Raw genomic sequence first — 23489 nt, 5'->3', positions numbered from 1 at the left:
ATGAAAGCCATATATAACGCTTCTTTCCATTTCCTGAAGTTAGATTTATCTCATATGTGTTTTTATTACTTGCATATGCATTTATATAGTATTATTTAACATGTTTTGACACTTGATATGAGTGGTTTCATAATATCATTCTCTTGCAGCTTGCTTTTTTGCTCAACATTGGTTTTCACTTTTCTATATGAGACAACAATTTCCCTAGGGTATGGAATTGTTGGATTTTGGTATGTACATCTTTATTAAATATAGCCAAAATTACTTTTCACAAAGGAAATGTTTAAAAAGTTAGTCACCCATAATCTGGCCCCCCCCCAGCAATAATTGTCATATTTGCATGTTTCCCACTATTATTTTCTTCTATCTAGATACCATATTTTTATATGTAAATAATTTTTTAAAAACATGACATTGTTGTATATACAACTTTAAAGCAGCTGTATTTAAGTGGCTTTCAAAGATTTTGAATTTTAGATCCAAGTCAGAATTCTCTGTAGATTGATTTTCTCTGCAGATAAATTTTCAGATCACCGTAAACTATACTGATGTATTCTTACAGATTTCAAATAGTCAAATATTATGTTCAGTTCTTTTCTAATTTACAAGTGATATGGAGGCTGAAATAATGGAAATAAGTTTCTTAATGGGGCTGAGTAATTAATTGTTTAAAAAAAATTATGTTCCTTTTTTTCTCATTAATTTGCTGATATAATCCTTCAAGATTGATTTTTTTTTTAAAGTCTTTTTTGTTTTTAAGATTTTATTTTTCCTTTTTTCTCCCCAAAGCCCCCTGGTACATAGTTGTATAATTTTAGTTGTGGATCCTTCCAGTTGAGGCATGTGGGATGCCGCCTCGGCGTGGCCTGATGAGAGGTACCATGTCCATGCCCAGGATCTGAACCGGCGAAACCCCGGGCCGCCGCAGCAGAGCACTCAAACTTAACCACTTGGCCACGGGGCCGGCCCCTAAGATTGATTTTGAGCCAGAAGAATTTATTAAAGTTAGAGCAATATTTGCTTATTTACCTAAGGAAAATATAAAAACAATTGATTTCTTAGAATGATCATATATATGTGAACTTTAGGATAAGATTGATCAGAGGTAGTGGAATGTAAAATAAAGAAAAACTCGTGTACTACTTATCACAAACTTCCATTTTATTTGTGTCATCCTCATTCCTGTGATTAAAATTGAGAAGCAGCCATTGTTATTGCTTAAGTGACATAGTTGTGGTTTGGCCTTACACCATAAAATTCACCCTTTAAAGTATACAGTTAGTTCAGTTGTTTTTGGTACATTCATAGGTTGTGCATTTATCACCACTAATTCCAGAACGTTTTCATTACCCAAAGGAAACTATGTACCTATCACTCCATTCTTCCCTCCTCCTATCCCCTAGCAACCTGTAATCTATTTGTTATTCTCTATGGATTTGCTTATTCTGGACATTTCATAGAAATGGAATCATATAATATGTGATCTCTTGTGACTGCCTTCTTTCATTTAGCATAATGTTCATGCATAATTGATACATGTTGTGATATGTATCAATACTTCATTCCTTTCTATGGCCAAATAATATCCCATTCTACAGATATACCACATTTATTTTATCCATTCATCAGTTGATAGAAGTTGAGTTTTCCCACTTTTTGGCTGTGATGCATAATGCTGTTATAAATATTCGTGTACTAATTTTTATGTGGACATATGTTTTCAGTTCTCTTGGGTATATAGAAAGGAGTGGGTCATATGGTAATAACTCAGTTTAACAATTTGAAGAACCAATTTACATTCCATCAGCAGTGAATGAGGATTTTTCAGTTTCTCCACATTCTTGCCAATACCTGTTATTTTCCTTTTTTTTTTTTTTTTTTTTTTACTAGTCATCTAGTGGGTGTGAAGTTGAATCTCATTGGAGGTTTGATTTGTAGTTCCCTGATGACTAATGATGTTGAGCATCTTTACATATGCTTATTAGCCATTTGTATATGTTATTTGGAGAAATATCTATTCAGATCCTTTGCCTATTTTTAAGTTTGAACATTTGTCTTTTCCTTGTTGAGTTTTGAGATTTCTTTATATATTCCAGATACATGTCTCTTATGAAATACATGATTTGCAAATATTTTCTCTCATTCTGTGGGTTTTTTCACTCTCTTGATGGTGTTATTTGAAGCACGAATGTTTTTAAAGTCTCATTTATCTATTTTTTCTTTGGTTGCTCTTGCTTTCAGTGTCATATCTAAGAAACTATGCTGAAGCCACGGTCACAAAGACTTACTCCTATGTTTTCTTCTAGGAGTGAAAAAAAAATGGTTTTAGCTCTTACATTTAGGTCTGTGATCCATTTTGAATTAATTTCTGTATGTGGTGTGATGTGGAGTCCAACTTGATTCTTTTACATGTGGATATCCAAGTATCTCAGCAGCATCTGTTGAAAGGACTGTTTTTTCCCCATTGAATTATCTTGGTATCCTTCTTGAAAATCAGTTGACCATAAATGTAAGAATTTATTTCTGGACTCTCAGTTCTGTTCCTTTGATCTATATGTCTATCTTTATGCCAGTACCAAACTGTTTTCATTACTATAGCTTTGTAGTAAATTTTGAAATCAGGAAGTGTGAGTCCTCCATCTTTCTTCTTTTTCAAGATTGTTTTGGCTATTCTGGGTCCCTTGCATTTTCGTAGAATTTTAGGATCAACTTGTCAATTTTAGCACAAAAGGCAGCTGGGATTTTCATTTGGGATTGAGTGTAAATCAGTTTGGGGAGCAGCATGCATTACTTTTACAGTTAATATAAGAAGATGACAAAACTCCTTAAAGTCATGAGTCACAATTTTTCTCAGCAGTGTTAATTTTTCTGATTTCATCAGTTGATCTTATTGATAAAGATTTTCTTAGGACATGATATTTTCCCCCTTTGTAAAGGAATTTATCACATGTATATATTACATATCTTCAAGAAAGATTCACTTATAATTTAGTAATGACTTTTTAAAAGCAACAGCAATAATGTGAGAGAGCTTTTAGATACAGCACAGAAGCTGGATTCTAAACCCAAAGGTATCTATACAGACACCTGTATAGGGTTAGCACATGTATATTTTCTGGTGGAATATCACGTGGGGATTACACATACATCTTCTGACCAAAACAGACTCCTGTACTAGTATGTGGATATGACTGGTTTCCTTTTTTAAAAATTAAATTTGCCTTCTAGCTGTCACCTCATGTTAGCCTTACTACATGATCATTCTTCTATTTGGCAGGTTTTATAAATCTTAAAAATTCTAATTCAGAAACAGCTCTAATAAACCAAGAATGCATGATTTCATGCTCCCCCCACCCCCCGCGGAGAGTGTGGAATTTACATCCATTTCTTTAGCAGGTGTAAATATTGCTAAGGCCTCTGACCAATCCACGAAGTTGATTAGCCTGCTGTGCTCTAGGTGCAGTCTATGTGCTGTGCAGGTACTGGGGGCAGGTTTTGAAATATAGCTTCCCTCATTTTGCAGAGCTTCATTTTTCAGCTAATAGTAAGGATTGTTGACAGGAGCATGTAGGGCGATTCGTGGAGCAGGGTGTGAGCAGCACTGAAGTATACCATCTCATACAGAGGCTGTCTTTCTGGAGACAGAAGATCTTGTCTCACCAGACTGTTGATGAAGTTTGTGAGGTATTCTCTTCGTTCTTTAAACTAAGATTGCTTCGTATTTGGTCTTAACTCCTTCATTTCCATCAAGGACTTCTAGAGGTGAAAGAAGTCTGTCTTCTGAAGCTACAGAGGCATTTTCTTCTTTGTCCTCTGTGTCAGGGCTCTGAAACTGGGCCAGGAACTCGTGTATTTTATTTGCTGTGCTGCCAAGCTACTTCACAGAAGAAGACTTAAAAACTTTGAAACATTCCTGAAATGTAATCATTCATCCTTAGCCAACATCTTTAGCAACTGCAAGGCTAATACATAGTCTTCTGACTCCATGTTCTTTTGTAAACATGCAAGTCTCAGCTCTGTGATCCGTCGACCTAGTGGGTACTTGGGAAAAGAAGGTATGAACTCAGGGGCTGGCTGGTGGCATAGTGGTTAAGTTTGCACACTCTGCTTCGGTGGCCCGGGGTTCACAGGTTTGGATCCTGGGTGCAGACCTATACAGCACTCATCAAGCCATGCTGTGGTGGCATCCCATGTACAAAAAATAGAGGAAGATTGGCACAGATATTAGCTCAGCGACAATCTTCCTCACCAGAAAGAGAAAGAGAGAGAGAGAGAGAGAGAAAGAAAGAAAGAAAGAAATTATGAACTCATGGAGACATCTCAAAATCAGTAAGTAATTTGTATTTTAAACTTGCAGGTTTGATATTGAACCTGAAGTGAGTTCTCTCACCTGTTGTGCAGAAAGCCAATCTCTGATGCCGGGTGTAGTGGAAGAAAGTAAGAATTTTATTATTGGACAGTGCTGAGCAAGGAGAGAGGGCAGCTAACGCTGAAATCTCAAACTCCCCAAAAAGCTAAAAGGAAGGGTTTTTATTCAGGGTTTTAGGTAGGGGAGGGGGAGCACATGGCCTTGCTGGTTGGAGCTTTTCCACCAGCCTGTGTTTGGCCTTGAGACTACTTGCAGAGAGGAGGAGGAGGAGATAACAAATCCAGGTGGCTGTCCTTGGCCATTTGTCTCCATGGCACATAATGAATTCTGGAGCCAGGAAGCCAGAGAGTAAGCAGGGCATGAGTGCTTTGGTTTTAACCCCATATATGCTGGGTTTAATGTAGGGAAACTGATATCAGGGCTGGTATCAGGTTTTCTGGTAATAATTTTGGGTTTTGTTTGTTTAAAACCCTCTCATTGGTTATTAATGCAGTTTGCTTTTCTAAAGCTTCTTTTCCATGTACCTCCTAAAGGATGAAAGGCATTGCATGTTTTCACACTGATTTTCTAATAAAGAAGATATTCTCTTGGCTTCTGGGAGATTACACCACGGAACAATTAGTGCCTGGGACTAGAAATGTTCTAACAGAGAAAACTGAAGTCCTTTTATAACCTTCTGAATTGAAAAATCATGATACAAAAAGATGTTGGTCGAAACCTGTAACACATCTTCATTTAGTTTAAAGGGGAACTGGGTTGTAAAATACAGCTTATTAAGTACTGTGGTCAGGAGCTCCTATGGGACAAAAATTAGAATAGTTCTGCAAGTAGAGATATTGCATGAAGAAGCAACTGGTGGATGATAATAGATTTGGCAATTCCAAAAATGACTAGTAGGAGAAATTCAGGTTGTTGTCAACTGCTGATAATTATGAAGTCTTGGAGTACTTTTGGGTGAAGGCTTCCATGTTTTTCAAGATAGCACAATAGGAGTTGTGCTAAAGGAAATCATTTTTTTTTGCTTGGATTGGGTCTCGTTGCTGTTTGATATTCATATACCAAATGGGAAGGGAATCCACTGAGCAGCGTACCGCTTTCTGGGTGAGAACCCTGACCACTTTTCTCCTCTTTGGATTCTGCATCTACACAACATCCATCAACTGTGAAACCAGCGTTGGGAAGTATTTCATGCTGGATAATCTTAACTTGCAATGAGATGCCATATGGTGTGACATTGTTTTGACTTTGAATGCTAAGTCATGTCTACCTTTATATCTAGAACAAGAGCAGCAGTTGAAATTTCTCTGAGTTTTAAGAGCTCCAGTCTCTTGATTTTTTCTGGAGTTCAGAATGAGACTTTTACAGAAATTCGATGACTATCAAAGATTTTTATTTAATTCTTCCTGTAGTTGCTCAGTTTCAGATTTCATCTGTTGCTATGTCAACTGACAAGTTTCAAATCATAGCTTGCTGTCCTCGGACACAAGTTTTCTTTCATTGAAATAGTGTCCTTGGGCCTCAGTGAAGTAGCTGTGGTGCTAGTGGCCCACTGGATTCTAGACACACTTGGGATGTCATGACATTTTTAATTGCACAGAAGTTTTTTTATTATGAAAAGTCACACAAGTTTATTATTAAAAATTTGGAAAATAAAAGGGGTAAAAACGCTCTTCTGCTACCCTAATATATCCATATTTTTGTAAATTTGTTTTCAGCCTTTTCCATATCATGTTTAACAGCTTTAAACTTATTGTACAATACTTTTTTATAAGACTTTTCATTTATCGTGTGTACTTTCTATGTTATAAGGTCAAATAAAAAGAACTCCTTTTTTTAATATTAAGGAAATTTTCAAACACAATGAAAAGTAATGTACTCATCTCTCAGCATCAACAACTATCAATCCATGGCCATCTTGTTTCATCTGTATCCTTGGAGTATTTTGAAGCAAATTCCAGATATCATTTTCTTTCACTTGTAAATACTTAAGTACATATCTTTAAATTATAGGAAAGTTTTAAAAACAATTATTACAATGCCATTATTAAAACTTAAAGAAAAAACTCTAAAAATAATTCTTTACAATCATTAAATACCTGGTTAGTTCTAACAGTGAATTTTTAAGACAGAATAAAATTCCCTCAGTGAACTGCCCATGATGTCCTTAGTCATTCCATTATTCTAGGACATATAGGTTTACAATTTTGCGTGATTATAAATAATGCTGTGATGAACAAATGCATGCCTATACCTTTTTCTTTAGTTGAATCATTTTTTTTGGAAGGATTTCTAGAAGTTGAATAACAGTACAAAAAGTCACATGATGTTTTGTCAAGTCTCCAACTGTGTGTGTTGTATTAAGGGAGTCTTTGTTTAGGCACAGCAACTGACAGGTGAAGACCTTAACAGCCTGCTTCGTGGTGGCTTTAACAAAGGGGTGGTTCATTGTCCTCCTGCTCAGGCACTGCCTTACTGGATCTTCTGTTGCACCTGTCCCTGCATGGAATTCTTTGGCCATGTGGTGATAATAGCCTGTCTTTCGTCCTCTTGCGTAAAAGTATGGCTAAGAGTTTATTTTCCACAGAATTATGACCTCCCTTCCACTTCACTCCATCTCACTTTTTGATGTGTTAGAGTAGGAATCAAATTTGAATTTCATTTTCTTTAGTCACTAACAGTTGTACAAGATATCAGGATTCCTTTTTTTAGTTGAGGTATAAGTGACATATAACAGTATATTAGTTTCAGATGTACAACATAATGATTCGATATTTGTATACATTGTGAAATGATCACCACAATAAGTGTAGTTAACACCACAGGATTCCTTTCTTATTCTTCTCTGTAAAGTGGGAAAGATTATGTAGTCTTAGATGAGTACAGGAAAACTTGATTCTATGTTTTTACCATTTTAAAAAGGTAAAATAGAAATTAATAGAAAACATTAATGTAATCATCTAAATTTAGAGTCTAGCTTTAATCTTGTTTGGATTACTAAACTGAGGATTCTGGGTGTCAGTAATAGTCTGGATAGGTGATTCAAAACTACAATAAGCGATATATGAGTAATTTGTCTGCTGTTATTGTTTGGGAAGCAGAGTGCGATAGTACAAAGAACACGGGCTTTGGAGTCAGATTTGGGTTCATTTCTTGACCTTGCCATAATACTACTAACAACAATGATGTTATAAGTAATTACTGTTTATTGGGCATACTATGTGTCAGACACCATCCTAAGCATTTAATATATGTCATCTCATTTAATTTTCCCAATGACCCTGCAAGATCAGTTATGATCTTCATTTTCCTCGTGGAGAAACTAAAGCTCAGAGAGGTTAAATACAAAGCCTATGGCAGAGCTAGGTCTGTCTCTGTAGTCTTTTTTTTTCTTTCTGTTGTATCATGGTTATTTTCTTCTTTCTCTGGCCATTTTCCCAGAATCTCCTCCCAGTTGGTGGGTACAAGTTCTCTGCTGTTAGGCATGCTTATTGAAGCACTGTTCTGAGGCCATAAATAACTTCATCATTCATCAAAGTATACTCTCCCATTGTTATGACACAGACTCTAAAGTGATAATCTGAGTTTAGTACATGATATATGATTATAACATATGAGAGAATGAATGCTTCAAAGATTGCTTAAGTAGTTCACGTTTTCATTAATTGTTGATTTCTTTTCTTCCCAAGGTTTTCAAAGTTGGGTATTAAGTCAGGGCATTTCAGCTCTTCTACTCATTCGTCTTTTTCTCTCAACTTTGCTCTTAACAGAGTTTGAAGTCTTACACAAATGGAGCATATGGCCCACCATACCCCACTGGCCCTGGGGCAAATACTGCCTCATACTCTGGGGCTTATTACACACCTGGATATACTCAGACCAATTACTCCACAGAGGTTCCAAGCACTTACTGTTCACCTGGCAACAGCCCAACCCCAGTCTCTCGTTGGATGTATCCCCAGCAGGACTGCCAGACTGAAGCACCCCCTCTTAGGGGGCAGGTTCCAGGATATCCTGCTGCACAGGTGAGCATTTTTCTTTTGGGTTTATATTTTTTAATATTCTATGAGTGATACTATGTTTATCTCTCTGTTCACTTCAAGAGGTTAGGTTTATATTAATATTTTATGAATGATACCATGTTTATCTCTCTCTTCACTTCAAGAGGTTAGTTTATATTTTTTAATATTCTCTGAATGATACCATGTTTATTTCTCTGTTCACTCAAGGGGAGTTCTAATATGTCTTTATTTATGCTTCCTTATAGCATATGGGTCCACTTATTTTATAGTATCTATGGGGCAGACCTATGCTATGCTTCAGCCACTGAATTTTAGGCCCTATACCTTCTGAGTTTGAGTGTCACCAAATTTGCCCCTGGTATCTTTGGAACCAAGCTTTTTTAGGCTTGGAGAAATTATTGCAACTGATTAGAGCTGCTACAGTTTAGCCCAGTAGCAGCTAAAGTATACTCTGTTAAGCAGAGAGGAAGCATCTCAGAATCTGTTTATATTAGAATATTTTCATTACTTCTGTAAGTTTTTTTTTCTAGCAATGACCACCATATTTCCTCCCTCTCAATCTAGAACCCTGGAATGACCCTGCCCCATTATCCTTATGGGGATGGTAATCGTAGTGTTCCACAGCCAGGACCAACTGTACGACCACAAGAGGATTCATGGGTGTCTCCTGGTGCTTATGGAATGGGAACCCGTTACCCCTGGCCTTCAGCTGCGCCCTCGGCACCTCCTGGGAATCTGTACATGAATGAAAGTACTTCGCCATGGCCCAGCAGTGGCTCTCCTCAGCCACCTCCATCACCACCGCCCCAGCAGCCCAAGGTAGGAGACCTTCTAAACATTGTTCTTTTGATGCTTGGGTAATTAAGAGAGCACAACACAGAACTTTTCTGCACTGGTCTCTGTTAAATGGGGAGTAATACAAAAAGTGGTGACTGTTACCTATAGTTTTACCTAGCCAAGTTTCCTTTTTTATTTTTTTTTAAATAGACTTCATTTTTAGAGCAGTTTTAGGTTCACATCCTTTTTTTAAAAGACAGGAAAATGTTCATTTACTGTTTGTCGTAATACTCTGAATGTTAAACACCATCAAAGATTGTATTTTACCTCAGTCTATAGACAAGACAAAACTAATGTGAAATTGTATGGCTTAATCAAACCATAGACTTGAACATCATTTGCTTTTGGCTAGGTTCCTTTTCAAGATCTGTCTTAAGGTTTTAACTCTTTAGGGGAAAAACTCTCTAATTCCTATTTATTAAGTCACTGAGTGGATTGTGAGGTGGTAAGGGTTAGATTATGAGGTGTTCCTGATGATGACGTGCCTCCGGGTGGATTCCAGCCATTATTCTCCGGAATTCTCTGCCTTTTGCTTGACAGTGCATTCCCTTTTATCTTTTTAGGGCTGTTTTTCTCAAATGATTAAGGAGCGAGGTCCAGTTTTAGTGGTGGGGAAGCTTTTCATGTACCTTCCCGGTCAGGTGAAAGATGTGGGCTAACAAATCTGATGTTGATGGATTCCCATTAAAACACCTTTTTTCCCCTCTTTGCTCTCCCACTCCAAGGATTCCTCATATCCCAACAGCCAATCAGATCAAGGCATGAGCCGGCACAGCTTTCCTTGCACTGTCCATCAGTACGAGTCCTCGGGAACTGTGAACAATGATAATTCAGACCTTTTGGATGCCCAAGTCCAATACAGTGCTGAGCCCCAGCTGTATGGTAATGCCACCAACGAACATCCCAGCAATCAAGATCAAAGTAATAATCTTCCAGAAGAGTGTTCATCTTCAGATGAAGGTACCCCCCCAAGTATTAAAAAAATCATACATGTGCTGGAGAAGGTCCAATATCTTGAGCAAGAAGTAGAAGAATTTGTAGGGAAAAAGACAGACAAAGCATACTGGCTTCTGGAAGAAATGCTAACCAAGGAACTTTTGGAACTGGATTCAGTTGAAACTGGGGGCCAAGACTCTGTTCGGCAGGCCCGGAAAGAGGCTGTTTGTAAAATTCAGGCCATACTGGAAAAACTAGAAAAAAAAGGATTATGAAAGGATTTAGAACAAAGGGGAAGCCTGTTACTAACTTGACCAAAGGACTCTTGATTTTGGTTAATTACCCTCTTTTTGAAATGCCTGTTGATGACAAGAAGCAATACATTCCAACTTTCTTTGAAGTAAAACTTGAAAAACTGGTAAAGGACTTGGAAGAACATTTTAGTTATGAATTGTTTTCAGTTTTTAGACCAATGAATGTAATAGGGAACTGTGGAGTTATCAATATTGCCAAGTAGATTCACTCCTTAAGAAGTTTATGGATATCTGCAAGCTGCTTCTTATCAGCAGGAAGGAAATACACGTTATGTAACAGGCTTAACAGAAACCTACCAGATGAGGCTGGATATAGTCTGAGACAAACAGGCTCTGTTCTTTTAAACGTCTGGATTACTTGTCACATTTTTGTACATTGTGACTGCTTTCAACATACACTTCATGTGTAAATTACAGCTTGGACTTTAGCCTTCTTGGACCTCTGTTTTGTTTTGTTATTTGCAGTTCACAAATATAGTATTATTCTCTACTTGTTGGTACATTTTGTAGTAATATGTTTAATTCAAGAGACTGTATTGACAGCCAGATAGTATGGCAATCCTGAATGAATTTTTATCTTTTCACCACTTGAATATATTGCAATGTATGGTGAGTTCCTGAGGTAAACTGTCTCCTTTTTTGTATAGATCACTGGTTAGAGTTTTACCACTTCTACTTTTCATGTTAATAGTGAAAGGTGAATTTGGAAATGGCATGGGCATAGGAGTGAAAATGTTTGTAGCCATTTTTCTTTTTTGCTTTTTTATTGTATTTGGATAAAGATCCACTTAAAAAAATTTTTTTCCCTCTTATTTATCTTTTCACTACTGCTGCTTCCATTAGGGGCATTATGATAGACACAGATGAAAAATTAAATGCCACGGTGAGTAGAAATAGTAACTGCAGAAGTAATATGACTATTTGGAAAGACTGTTCTCCATCTAAAATATTAGTTTCATCATCAAGATCCCTATGAGCAGATTTCAGCTCAGTTTATAGTCAAAAACAATGAGGGTAAAAGAGGAATCATGCTCAGGGAATGAATCAGCCATAGCTAGAGTGGGAAATTATTTTCTTCTTTTAAAGGTAGATTTGATGTTTATTTCCCTAAATTGCATAGACAATATTACTTGTTTTATAAAAAAGATTCTATTACCATTAGTAACAGTCATTTTAGAGCCAAATTTAAGGAAGGGGTATTTGAAGGGGTCTTAGCTGCACTTGCTTGGGTAGCTCTATGCTATCGTATAGAAGAGATTTAGGTTAAAAACTTACTTTTTTACATCTGAAGTGAGTTCTAGTATACAGTATCTGTTATTGGGAAAACAGCTGTTTCTTAATAAGATATCCAAGTGATGATTTTTTTTTCTAGACTGCCAGGCCTATTAGTGATAATAAATCTATCAGCCTTCTCTTCTTCTCATAAACAAAACAAAAACAATTCAAATATATTATATGATGAGAAGAAATGGAGTAAAAATATTGGCTGGGTCTTACGGTTGGGGTGAGTATTTTATGAGATAATATGGTGATACTTTTATTCTAGGATTTTTATTTTTGGCTAAATATAGGAATGTTAAAAAAGACTTTTCTATGAAAATTAGAAAATTGTACTTGAAACTAAAAATTTACAAGAGGAAAAACCTTACAGCTAAGTTAATGTAAACCAGTGAGACAATGACTAATTCAGGAGAGAACACTACTATTTAACTGAGTGCCCAAGATACCAGTTTCCATGAAGACTTGAGATATATATATACACATCATGCACATATATACATATGTGTGTGTGTATGTTTTTTAAAGTTATTTTTTTAAATTTTGAGATAATTTTAGACCTGAAGAGTTGTAAAAATAGTAGTTTCTGTATACTCTTCACTCAACTTCCCCTTAGTTAACATCTTACATAACCATAGACCATTTGTCAAATTAAGAAAATAGCCTTGATACAATACTGTTAGCTAAAGTAGAGTTTAACAAATAGAGATTTTCTTAGTCTTTTCACTAATGTCCTTTTACTGTTCCAGGATCCAATCCAGGATCCTGCGTTGCATTTAGCTGTCGTCTCTAGTTTTTCCCAGCCTGTGACAGTGTATCACGACACTTGATGTTGTAATGTATTTCTGGTATTGTTAACCTTAACCACTACCTAAGGTGGTGTCTGCTAGGATTCTCTACTGTAAACTTACTATGTTTCCTTTGTAATGACTAAATATTTGCTGGAGATACTTTGAGACTATGCAAATGTCCTGTTTCTGCTTTAACTTTTGCCCACTCATTTTTGTGTCTGTTGGCAGATTTTGCTTGTGTCTGTTACTACTGTGGTGTGCTAATGGTGATTTTCTATTGCTCTAATTCTGTCTACATTTATTAATTGGAATTCTTCTGTAAGGAAAGGTTATCACTTCTGGATTTATATTTTTAATTATAATAAGATATTCAGGATAAGTACAAACTTAGAACTTAAAAATGTAAACCATGTTAAAATGATTCAAATACCAATATCAGAGAAAGGAAAATTAAGTTGGTGACCTGTTTCAGAAACAATAATGAACTTAAAAAGGAAAATAGTATTTAGGATTCGTGGATTTGGTTCAGTTTTTGACTTAGTATTGACCTTAGACTGAATTCAAAATTTTCTTGAAATTTCACATCTGGACTTTTTTAAAGTGTCTAAATTTATATTACTTTGGGGATAGTTTTTGTCAAAATCTTGAATAAAGTTACCCAGACCTGGCATGTTAAACACAACTATGTCTTCTTTACAATAAGCCACTTTTGTTCCAAATATAACCACTGATATAAATATTTAGGCAAATAAGCTCTAATGAAGTATCTAGGGGAAGACCTATGCTTTATGCTTGTCTCTACATTGTTGGTTTGGAATTCTTTTAAATGCTTTCAAAAATAGGATTTTGAAAATAGTTCTTCAGTTGGTTAATGTAGTACTGTTAAAGGTAGGCAGGTTTTTTAAAAAAGTTGAAGAATATAAATTAAATTGGCATTTTAAAAAATGGTTTTTTGGGGATAGATAGTTGATGAGTGGAGTTTTTCTTTTTCATCTTTTTCTTTTTAAAAAAGTCATGAGTTTAAAGAGTCAAATAATTCTGTGGAACTTATGAGTTTAAAGATTTAATTTTATGAAAAGGAGCATTCTCCTCCCACTCCCATTTTTCCTTCTATAAAAGCAACCACTTTCTATTAAGTTTTTAAAAAAGTTATCTACATATTTTTAAAGATTTTACTTTTTTCCTTTTTCTCCCCAAAGCCCCCTGGTATATAGCTGTATATTCTTCGTTGTGGGCCCTTCTAGTTGTGGCATGTGGGACACTGCCTCAGCGTGGCTTGATGAGCAGTGCCATGTCCGCGCCCAGGATTCGAACCAACGAAACACTGGGCCACCTGCAGCAGAGCGCGTGAACTTAACCGCTCGGCCACGGGGCCAGCCCCTACGTATTTTTAAATAAAACAATTGTATTATTTCTTCTTGATTTATCAATTTTAGGTCATTCCTATTGATTTTCTACTATAGAGGATGAAGGCTTAGGTTTCTCTCTTCTGTTGCTACCATACTCACATCTCAGTCCTCATTGCCTCAATTTCTCAATCTAGTTATATGGTAATTTTGTTGTACATTATTATAACTATGTAAAGCTAATCAGAATGCAGTAAACTATGATTACTTTTCCCTTTCCTGAACAATTCCTTTTTTCCCTGGACTTAATCGTGTCTTATTTATTTTGTCTGCTTATGTACTTATGACTAATTTGACCTCAAACCCTCTAGCATTTGTCTAAATCTCTTAAGATGCCCAGACACATATTTTATCCATTTCAAACTCCTGAAGAAGTCTATCCTGGAGGTTTCTGACTGGAGAACTGGTATGTTCCCGGCGCATGCTGTTATTCTGGGATCTTCAACTCATCCTGGGGATTCTCTTTGCCTCTCCTGTTGGTTTCCTGTTTTCTGTACCTGTCTTCCCTTGCTTAGTCTCTTCCCTCATTTCGGTAGAGTCTGTTCTCTAGTAGCTTCCTGGGTGCATGGTAAATAATTTTTTTACATCTTGCATATTTGAAAATGTGTTTTCATGATCCTTTGTATAAAACACGATTTTTCTCTCTGGAAGCTTATAAGATCTTTCTATCCCCTCTGTTCTGAAGTTTCCCAGCAGTATAGCTTTAGTATGGGTCTGTTTTTGTCCATTTTGCTGGGCACATTTCCTACTGGAAACTCATGCCCTTAAGTCCTGTGCAATTTTCTGGATTTTTTTGTGTGTTAATTTTCCTTCTCAACCTGTTAACTCCTAATCTCTGTTAACTCTTCCTAGAATTCCTGCTATTTCTGTTATAGACCTCTTAGACTGGTTCTTTGATTTACTTTTCTCTGTTTCATTTTTTGCCTTTTTGCTGTACTTTGTGGGGGATTAACTCACCTTTAATCTGTAGCTCTTCATTGAGTTTTATATTTCTTCTATCATCTTTTTTAATTTCTAAGAATGTTTTTTATTCTCTGTGTTCCTTTATGGGATTCTGTTTTGTTTGTGGTCGGGGCATCTTATATCTCTGAGGATATTAATGATAATTTCTTCATGCTTTTTCTTCTTGAATAATGGATTTTCTCCAAAGTAACTTTTTCGTTTCTTTTTTGATCTCCATCACGTTAGAGATTTCTCAGATGCCTTTTAGTTCTTGGTGTGTTTTTTACAGTGTTATTATGTTGGAGACCCAGAATTGTTTCTAGAAAATTTTTCCTGACTATTCTGTTTATTTTTTCATAATCTTTCTTGGAGGAGGATAGCTATTTTAAATCTAAAATTGGAAGGGGAGATTATCTGGATAATTTTTCACTCCTGTGTGAGAACAGGAGGGTTTTATATTTTATGTGTCTTTTCTCACCACGAGTAGTGGGCACATATGTTGTAATAAAATGTGAGGCAGAGGAGGTGCCAGCTGCTGAGAGTGAGGATTTAGGGGTTTCTGGGGCAGGGCACATTTTCTCTCAGCCAACCCTTAAATGTTCTTTTATTTGCAACATATACTTTATCTTGGTAAGCTAATGCTGAGAGTAGTATTGCCAGAAAAAATACAAGACTACAGTTACATTTCAATTTCAGATAAACAACTACTCATCTTTTAGTATAAGTATGTTCCAAATATTGCATGGGACACACTGATACTAAAAATGATTGTCTTTCTGAAATTGAAATTTAACTGGCAGTACTGTATCTTTTAAATTGAAGTTTTTATTTTGATATAATTGTAAATTCACATGCAGATTTAAGAAATAAAGCAGAGCTTTCATGTACCCTATTACCCTCACTGGTAATATCTTGCAAAACTTTATTGCAATGTCACAACCAGGATATTGACCTTGCTACAGTTAAGATACAGAACGATTCCATCACCACAGTTTCTCCTCCTGTTGACTTTTCATAGGCACGCCTGCTTCTCCTTTCCCACCGTACTAAACCCCTGGCAACTACTAATCTGTTCTCCATTTCTAAATTTTGTCATTTCAAGAATGTTATTTAAGGAGAATTGTACAGTATGTAACCATTTATAGTATGTAACCAAACCAGATTGGCTTTTTTTCCACAGAGTATAATTCTCTTGAGATTCATACAAGTCATTTCCTGTATCAATAGTGCTTTTTTATAGCTAAGTAGTAGGCTATGATATGGATGTACCACAGTTTAACTGTTCACCTGTTGAAGGACACCTGGGTTGTTTCCAATTTTGGGCTATTATGAATAAAGCTGCTATGTACATTCATGTACAGATTTTTGTTTGGATATAGTTTTCATTTCTTTAGGATAAATGCCAGGAGTGAAGTTCTAGGTCACATGAGAGTTGCATGTTTAATTTTTTAGGAAACTACCTAACTTTCAGGGGTAGCTATACCATTTTACATTCCTACCATCAGTGTATGAGTTTCTCTGCCTCCTTGCCGGTATTTGGTATTGTCACTATTTTTTATTTTAGCCATTCTGATAGGTGCATAGTGATATCTCACGGTGGTTTAATTGCATTTCCTTAATGGTTAATGATGTTGAACATCTTTTCATGTGCTTATTTGCTATCTGTGTATTCTCTTCCATGAATGTCTGTTCATGTCTTTTGCCCATTTTCTAACTAGATTTATTTTAATAAACTTATTTTAGAATAGGAGTACAGAAAAATTGTGATACTACAGAGTTCCTATATACCCTGCACCCTGTTATTAACACCTGATAGTCCTGTATATTTGTTACAATTGACCGATACTGACAGATTCTTATTAAGTAAGTCCATACTTTATTCAGATTTCCTTAGTTTTTACCTAACATCCTTTTCCTCTTCTAGGATCCTATTCAGGATACCACATTACATTTAGTCATCATATCTCCTCAGGAGCCTTTTGGCTGTGGCAGTTTCTCAGACTTTCCTTGTTTTCGATGACCTTGACAGTCTTGAGGGGTACTGGTTAGATATTTTGTAGAACGCCCCTGAACTGGAATTTGTCTGATCTTTTTCTCATAATTACACTGGGGCTATGGGATTTGGGGAGTAAGACCACGAAGGTAAGTGCCCTTCTCATCATATATCAAATGTATATACTATAAATATAACACACTATTGATGTTAACCCTAATCAGCTGGCTGAGGTAGTGTTTGTCAGGTTTCTCCACCATAAAGTTACTTTGACCTTTTTCCTACTGTACTCTTGGAAGGAAGTCACTATATGCGGCTTCTCCTTAGGGAGTGGGGACTTATCCTCCACCTCCTTGAGGGTGTTTATCTGCATAAATTATTTGGAATTTCCCCTGCAAGGGAGATTCGTCTGTTCTCTCCCATGTGTTTGTTTGTTTAATTAATCATTTATATCAGTCTGGGCTCACTTATTTTACACCTGGTGTTATGCTCGTATGGATCTAGTAGAGCTTTCTATTAGATCTAACAGATCTAATATGATCTTATTTATGTTGTTGCTCAAATTGTCTTGCTTGGGCCATTGGGATCTCTTTCAGTTGTGTCCCTTTTGACATTGAGTGTGGGTGTTTTTCTTTTTGAGCCCTGCCTTACTTTCTGGTGCTACAAGATTCTCCAGGCTCATCTTGTATGTTTCCTATTCTAGTCCTAGAGTCAGTTATTTCTCCAAGAAGCCCTGTTCCTCTTATCGAAGAATGGTACTGAAACCAAATCTGGGCTCCATTGTTTGTCTTTTCACTGCTGAGTTTTGAGAATTCTTTGTTTTCCAGATACCAGTCCTTTGTCGGATATGTGGTTTGCACATATTTTATACCAGTCTGTGGCTTTGTCTTTTCACCCTCTAAACAGAGTCTTTCACAGAACAAAAGTTTTTGATTTTGATGAAATCCTATTTATCAATTTTTCCTTTTAAGGATCGGACTTTTAGTGTCAAGTCTCTAAAAACTCCTTGCTTACTCCCAGTTCCTGAAGATTTTCTCCTGTTTTTTTCTAAAAGTGTTCTATTTTACATTTGTATTTGCTACATTTACGTTTGCTCAGTCTGACAACTGCTGCCAAGAGGAAACCTTGGCTTGATGGAAACTTCCAAGGGCTAGTGGAGAGCCACGGTGCTACACAGCTTACACTGAAGTTACCACGTCGTCAGCTTTTGAAACAAACAGCCGTCACTGAAGTAAGAGAAATCATAAGGAAAATATAAATCCCTTTCCTCAAAGTAAAAAAATATAAGCTTATTCAAGTTGAGGGCAGGAACTATTACATTGTGGCTATAAAGTAATAAAATGCATTTTCATGAATAGTTTATGGACTTTAAAAAGTCGCCAGCTTTGGGCTGGAAGAGAACATCACACTGGATATCTCTAAGGCTCTTTCTAGTTCTGACATTCTTATTTTATAAACAAAGTCAGTAAGTGGTACAGCTGAGATTATAGCTCAGGTCTTCTGTTTCCTGATTTAAGCTACTTGCTTCACAGCCCCAGCCTGTACATTCTGGATTAAAATCCCTAGATTCATGACCCCTCTGATTAACTATTCTAGTTAATCAGAATCTATGGATCTGAAAATCTACATTTTAAAGAATCCACTAGCATACTCTTACATTCATTAGAGTTTGAGAATCACTGTCATAGCCCAAAGCCCTGGCCTTGGTATTTTATAGTCAGGGCATCAGAGACAACTGGAGTTTTCCAGACTGGATGCCCAGCTGTCCACCAGGGATCGAGGGCTTCTGCCTCCAAAAGCTATGTATCGTCATACCACCTCATGCCTTGATAGACACTCAACACATACTTTTTACATACTGAAATAAGGTTTATTCTGGAGAGAGAGAGGAATTCACAATTGATGCCTAACTATTATTCTGACTTTAGAGATGAAATCCAGTTGTTTCATGACCCCTAGACTCTAGCTTTTGCTCTTTGGGCAACTTCCTGGCTATTACATTATCTTTTGCATGGAGTCAACAAACTACCACCAGAGACCAAATTTAACCTACTGCCTGTTTTAGTAAATAAAGTTTTATTGGGACACAGCCACACTCATCAGTTTACATTTTGTCTCTGGCTGCTTTTGTGCTACAATAGGAGAACTGATTCATTGTGACAGAAACTTTATGGCCACAGAGCCTAAAATATTTATCTGGCCCTTTACAAAAAAAAGCTTGCTGCCTTTTGCACTAGAGAATTGAAAGGAAAAAAGTAGACTTTTTCAGAGTTTACCTTTTAAGTCTTCTGGTAAAAGATTTGGTAGACAATTGCAAACAATAGCCAGTGAAATTAAGTGGTGTGTTTTTGAGAGTTACCATAAGATACTCTCTCTGAAACTACCTACCTACTTGGCGTTCTTGGGAACCTACAATTCATACTGCTTAAGGCTGTGTTCCTCAAAGTGTGGATCCCATACTATCTGCATCGAAATCATCTGGAGTGCTTGATGAAAATACAGATTTTTGAATCCCATCAAAGACCTACTGAATGAGCATTTCTGGAGGTATGCCTGGTCATTTGATTACTCCCTCTTTTGTAACTATCAGTGTATCTGTTCCCTGTCTCCGTTATAGCCCTCAGCAAGATATTTGTTTACCTCCTGGTCTGACCTGTTAAGACTGTGAACTCCTTCAGGGTAGGTATTGTGTTATTCATTACTTTTGTATTCCAAGCCCCAGGGTGGGCACATTTAATTGCTGTAGTTCTCCAAGGGTGGTCCATGGACACTGGGGATCTTAGGGACCCTTTCAGGGGTTACAAGGTCAAAACTATTTTCTTAGTAACTAAGACATGATTTGCCTTTTTTGCTGTGTTGCTGACATTTGCACTGTTGATGGAAAAGCAATGGTAGGTAAAACTGCTGGTGACTTAGCAGGAATTAGGGCAATGGAAACAAATTGTACCATCAGTCGTTGTATCGTCCACTGCCATGCATTCATAATAACAACAGTGCCAGTGTCACTTAAGAATACTCTTCATGAAGCAGTAAAAATTACTAATTTTATTAACTCTTAACCCTGGAGTTCACACCTTTTTCATATTCCATGTGCCCAGATGGTTAGAATGCATAAAGCAATTCTGCATACTGAAGTAAGCTGGTCTCTTGAGGAAGAAGCGCTTAACCAGCACTTGACTGGTTATTTGGTTAAGTGAAATTTTTTTTGTGTGTGAGAAAGATTAGCCCCGAGCTAACATCTGTGCCAATCTTCCCCTATTTCGGACATGGGATGCCTCTACAGCACAGCTGAGGAGTGGAGTGTGTCCACAACCGGGATCCAAACCTGCGAACCCTGGGCCGCCCAAGTGGAGCGCATGGAACTTTTAACCACTTAGCCACAGGCTGGCCCCTTGACTGCTTATTTGAATTGGTAACTGGCCTAGCTACTCTTTTTTCATACAACATCATTTTTATTTGAAAATACAATTGACAGACAAACCATGGGCAATTCAGGCTTATTTGGCAAAACTTTTCTTGAAAACAGTGCACTGTCACTTCAAGGAAAACAACTGATAGTATTTGTTGCCAATTATAAAATTTGACCTTTTAAGAAAAAAGTAGAATTTTGGAAACCTTTTATCTACTATGAGCTTGACAGCTTCTGAATACTTAAGAGACTTTTCTAATGAAATTGGTGGTAATTTTTCAAAAAAATATTGTGTAACAAAATGTGTTAACCTTTGGAAGACTGCGTTGCTCAGGGAACTGATATTTTCCAAATGACCAATGCATGATGTCATAAATCATGCATGGATAAAAAAAATCCATTGAAAGTGCAAGATAGACCAATGGATTTTAATGTATCAGAGTACCAAAAATTCATTGACATGTTTTCAGATTCCACATTGCAACTAACTTTTAAGAAGCTACCATTTGTTGAATTTTAGTGTGACATTAGAAAGAATATCCAAAATTATCTGAAAAGGCTATTAAAACACTCCTTCCTTCTCCAACTACATAGTTGAGTGAGACTGAATTTTCTTCATATACTTGAACCAAAACTAAAATTGTAATAGATTGAATATAGAAACAAATATGAGAATCCATTGGTTTTCTATTAAACCATACATTAAGGACATTTACAAAAATGTAAAGCATTGTCATTCTTTTCTATTTTGGAAAAGTTATTTTTCCATAAAAACATTTACATGAATTGAGTTTTTTACTACTATTTTTAATGAATTAATAAATATTTAAATTTCTTAGTTTTAATTTCTAGTACAGTAAATAGTGATTGATATAACCTACATAAACAATACTCTTTAGGGTCCTCAATAATTAGAATATAAAGGGGTCCTGAGAACAAAAAAAAACTGAGAACAGCTGGTATAGAGGATACAATGGGATTTGGAGATAGAGGACCTAAATTCAAGTTCCAGTTCTGTTCCTTAACTGACTGATTTTAGGTAAGTTACTTAGGTACAGGCTCTGAAGACAGACTGTGTGTTTATAATTTTGGCTCCATTTGTTGCTGGTGGTATGACTTTCACTGAGTCATTTTATTTCTGCAAACAGGGACAACTGTAGTACCTACTTCATCAAGTTGCTATGAGGGCTAAATGGGAATATACTTCTAAAATGCTTACTGCTGTACCTAGAACATAGTAAGAGCTCAGTAAACGCTAGCTGCTACTATTAGTCTATGATATTAGCTAGTCAGCTGACAAGATCCTAGAGCATGGGACACAGTCCTGGCTTCATTCTCTCTGCAGAGAACAGAAGCTATTTAGGTGTCATAAATTTGAGGAGAAGGTGTAAGTAAACTTAGGAATATTTGTGTATGGGTGTTAACCTATAAGAGAATTGATGTTACAAAACACTCCCTCTTTCAGTTTTTTCCCCTCGGCTTCTGAAGAAATAAAACTGGAAATATTCCCTGACCTTTTGCCCTATAGTCTAGTTAGAAAACAGTGAAGTCTCTCATCGAATACCCAAAGGAACTGAGGTCTTCCAGAAAACTAAATATACAGGAGAGCTGGTCAAGGCTACTACTCAGCTTCATGACTGTGGGAAATTCGTTTAAACTTTTCACCTCAGTTATGTCACCTTGTTTGAGCAAAAATATCTCGTCTCCAGCCTCCCTTGCAACTTTTAAATCCTGTCAGGCTCACCTCTACATGTTTTAGAGGTATCGTTTTGGCAGCCTCTAAAATCCGAAGAAGCGAAAGGGGGAAAAGGGGCAAAGCCCTCGAGATAACCTTTATTTCCTTGCACATGCCAACTGCACTCGTCCTCCTCAGCACCTAGAAGCGCAGGTCTGGAGAGACGCAGCTGCTGCCAGCACCCTAGCATGCTACTTCTCAGCAGTAGGGTGACCCAGAGTACCACCTGGGTCAGGCGGCCTGTTTTCCCATCTATTAAGTGAAGAGGCTGGGCTGGCTGCAGAACCTTTCTTTCACTGAAATTCGAAATATTCCCTAAACCTACAATGTTATTCCCCACCCCAGCCTTTTAAAGACCGCTGGCCTCATCCCCAGACACCACGCACTGGCTCAGAGCAGAGGAGCACACGCCACAGGCAACACGCGTCTGCCCCGCGCTCGGGCTCCCGGTCCCAGGGGAGGGAGCACATCTCGCGCGATTCCCTCCACCTCTCGCGACACTTCGCGCTAGTCCCCATGCGGCCCTCGTTGCCCCACCCTTCGCCTTCACGCCGCGGTCCCAGGCACCTCAGCTTTCTTCTCTGCGTCGTGACCCGTTGCTCGCCCGCTGGGAGCGCAGTGGAGCCCAGTGTTGGGCGTGAGCCCGGCGGGGCCGCAGGCTCTGCCCTGCTCCGCCCCACCTGGGCTCGGGGCAAAGGCCGCCGTGGGGACATGTCGTGCCCCCCTCAGCGAGGGCAGGAGCGCGTGAAAGGCAGCGTGGCTGCCAGGTGAGTCCGCTACGGCGCGTGGGGGCGGCCCGAGCCGGGCGGGGGCGGCCCGACTGGCGTGCGGGCTGAGGCACTGCGGGATGGAGATGCCCGAGGCGCGGCGGGCGGAGTGGGAGGGCCAGCCGCGGAGGGTGGGGTGACCTGGGAGGCGGCCGGGGCCCCTTGGGATTGCCGGCGCCCTCAGGCACCGGGAATCACCTGGTTTCCACTGGGGCTTCGCTCCCCTCCGCGGGGCTGCAGGCGGCGGGAGACGAGTGCCCGAGCTCCGAGGTCCCAGATCTGGGCAGCAGGAGGCCCGGGGGTGTGGGGACACGCCAAGGTGGCGGAGGTAAATTTGTGCTAGGGAAAATGATCAAGTGGCCGACCGCCCGGCGAGGGTCCGCTAGGGAGGCCAGGTGTTTGCGGTCCCGCCGCGCCGGGTGCTGAGGTGGCGAGAGCGTGGCGCGCCCCGCGAGGAGCTCGCCTTCTCCCCGGTCCGCAGCGCTCGTGTTTGCCGCGTCGACCGGGCGCGGAAGGGGTGGAACACGCAGGTCACAGTCGTCTTTGGGGGAAGGAGGCTTTTGAGGTAACGCTTTACTTCTCCGCGGAGACCTGACCGTGAGTGGGTGCTCGCGTGCGCTCAGCGGGCCCGCGCGAGCTTCGTGTTTGCAGAATTTGTTCCGTAGTTGCCAGTGGAGCACCCTTCGAGGGTCA

At 38.3% G+C, this 23489-nt stretch overlaps 2 protein-coding genes and 2 pseudogenes across 14 annotated transcripts in view; 2 read left to right on the top strand and 2 right to left on the bottom strand.

Annotated features, from left to right (window-relative positions):
• The window catches only part of BAG4 (BAG cochaperone 4), a 35487-nt gene extending 19233 nt beyond the window's left edge, over positions 1–16254 (top strand). For 2 of the 4 annotated variants that reach the window (XM_023630616.2, XM_070253072.1), the window contains 3 exons: positions 8137–8391; positions 9013–9207; positions 9951–16254. In XM_023630616.2, the coding sequence (XP_023486384.2) occupies positions 8137–8391; positions 9013–9207; positions 9951–10436 (936 nt within the window). In that variant the 3' untranslated portion in view covers positions 10437–16254. Of the gene's footprint in view, positions 1–8136; positions 8392–8952; positions 9208–9950 lie in introns of all 4 variants that reach the window. The other 2 variants (XM_023630617.2, XM_001493179.4) reach the window with 1 other exon arrangement.
• LOC138915121 (origin recognition complex subunit 3 pseudogene) lies at positions 3237–4681 on the bottom strand (annotated as a pseudogene).
• Positions 4765–6887, bottom strand: LOC111770933 (origin recognition complex subunit 3 pseudogene; annotated as a pseudogene).
• DDHD2 (DDHD domain containing 2) overlaps positions 16185–23489 on the top strand; it is a 42408-nt gene continuing 35103 nt past the window's right edge. For 5 of the 10 annotated variants that reach the window (XR_011433265.1, XR_011433262.1, XR_011433263.1 and 2 more), the window contains exon 1: positions 22524–22796. The gene's annotated coding sequence lies outside the window, so the exon portion shown is untranslated. Of the gene's footprint in view, positions 18117–19502; positions 19565–22421; positions 22797–22836; positions 23125–23489 lie in introns of those variants that run through there. The other 5 variants (XR_011433264.1, XM_070253071.1, XM_023630612.2 and 2 more) reach the window with 4 other exon arrangements.

The sequence above is a fragment of the Equus caballus genome, chromosome 27, assembly GCF_041296265.1.
Source record: "Equus caballus isolate H_3958 breed thoroughbred chromosome 27, TB-T2T, whole genome shotgun sequence".
NCBI classification, from domain to species: domain Eukaryota; kingdom Metazoa; phylum Chordata; class Mammalia; order Perissodactyla; family Equidae; genus Equus; species Equus caballus.
The sequence above is the reverse complement of the archived record's forward strand: the minus strand, read 5'-3'. Positions and strand labels throughout refer to the sequence as shown.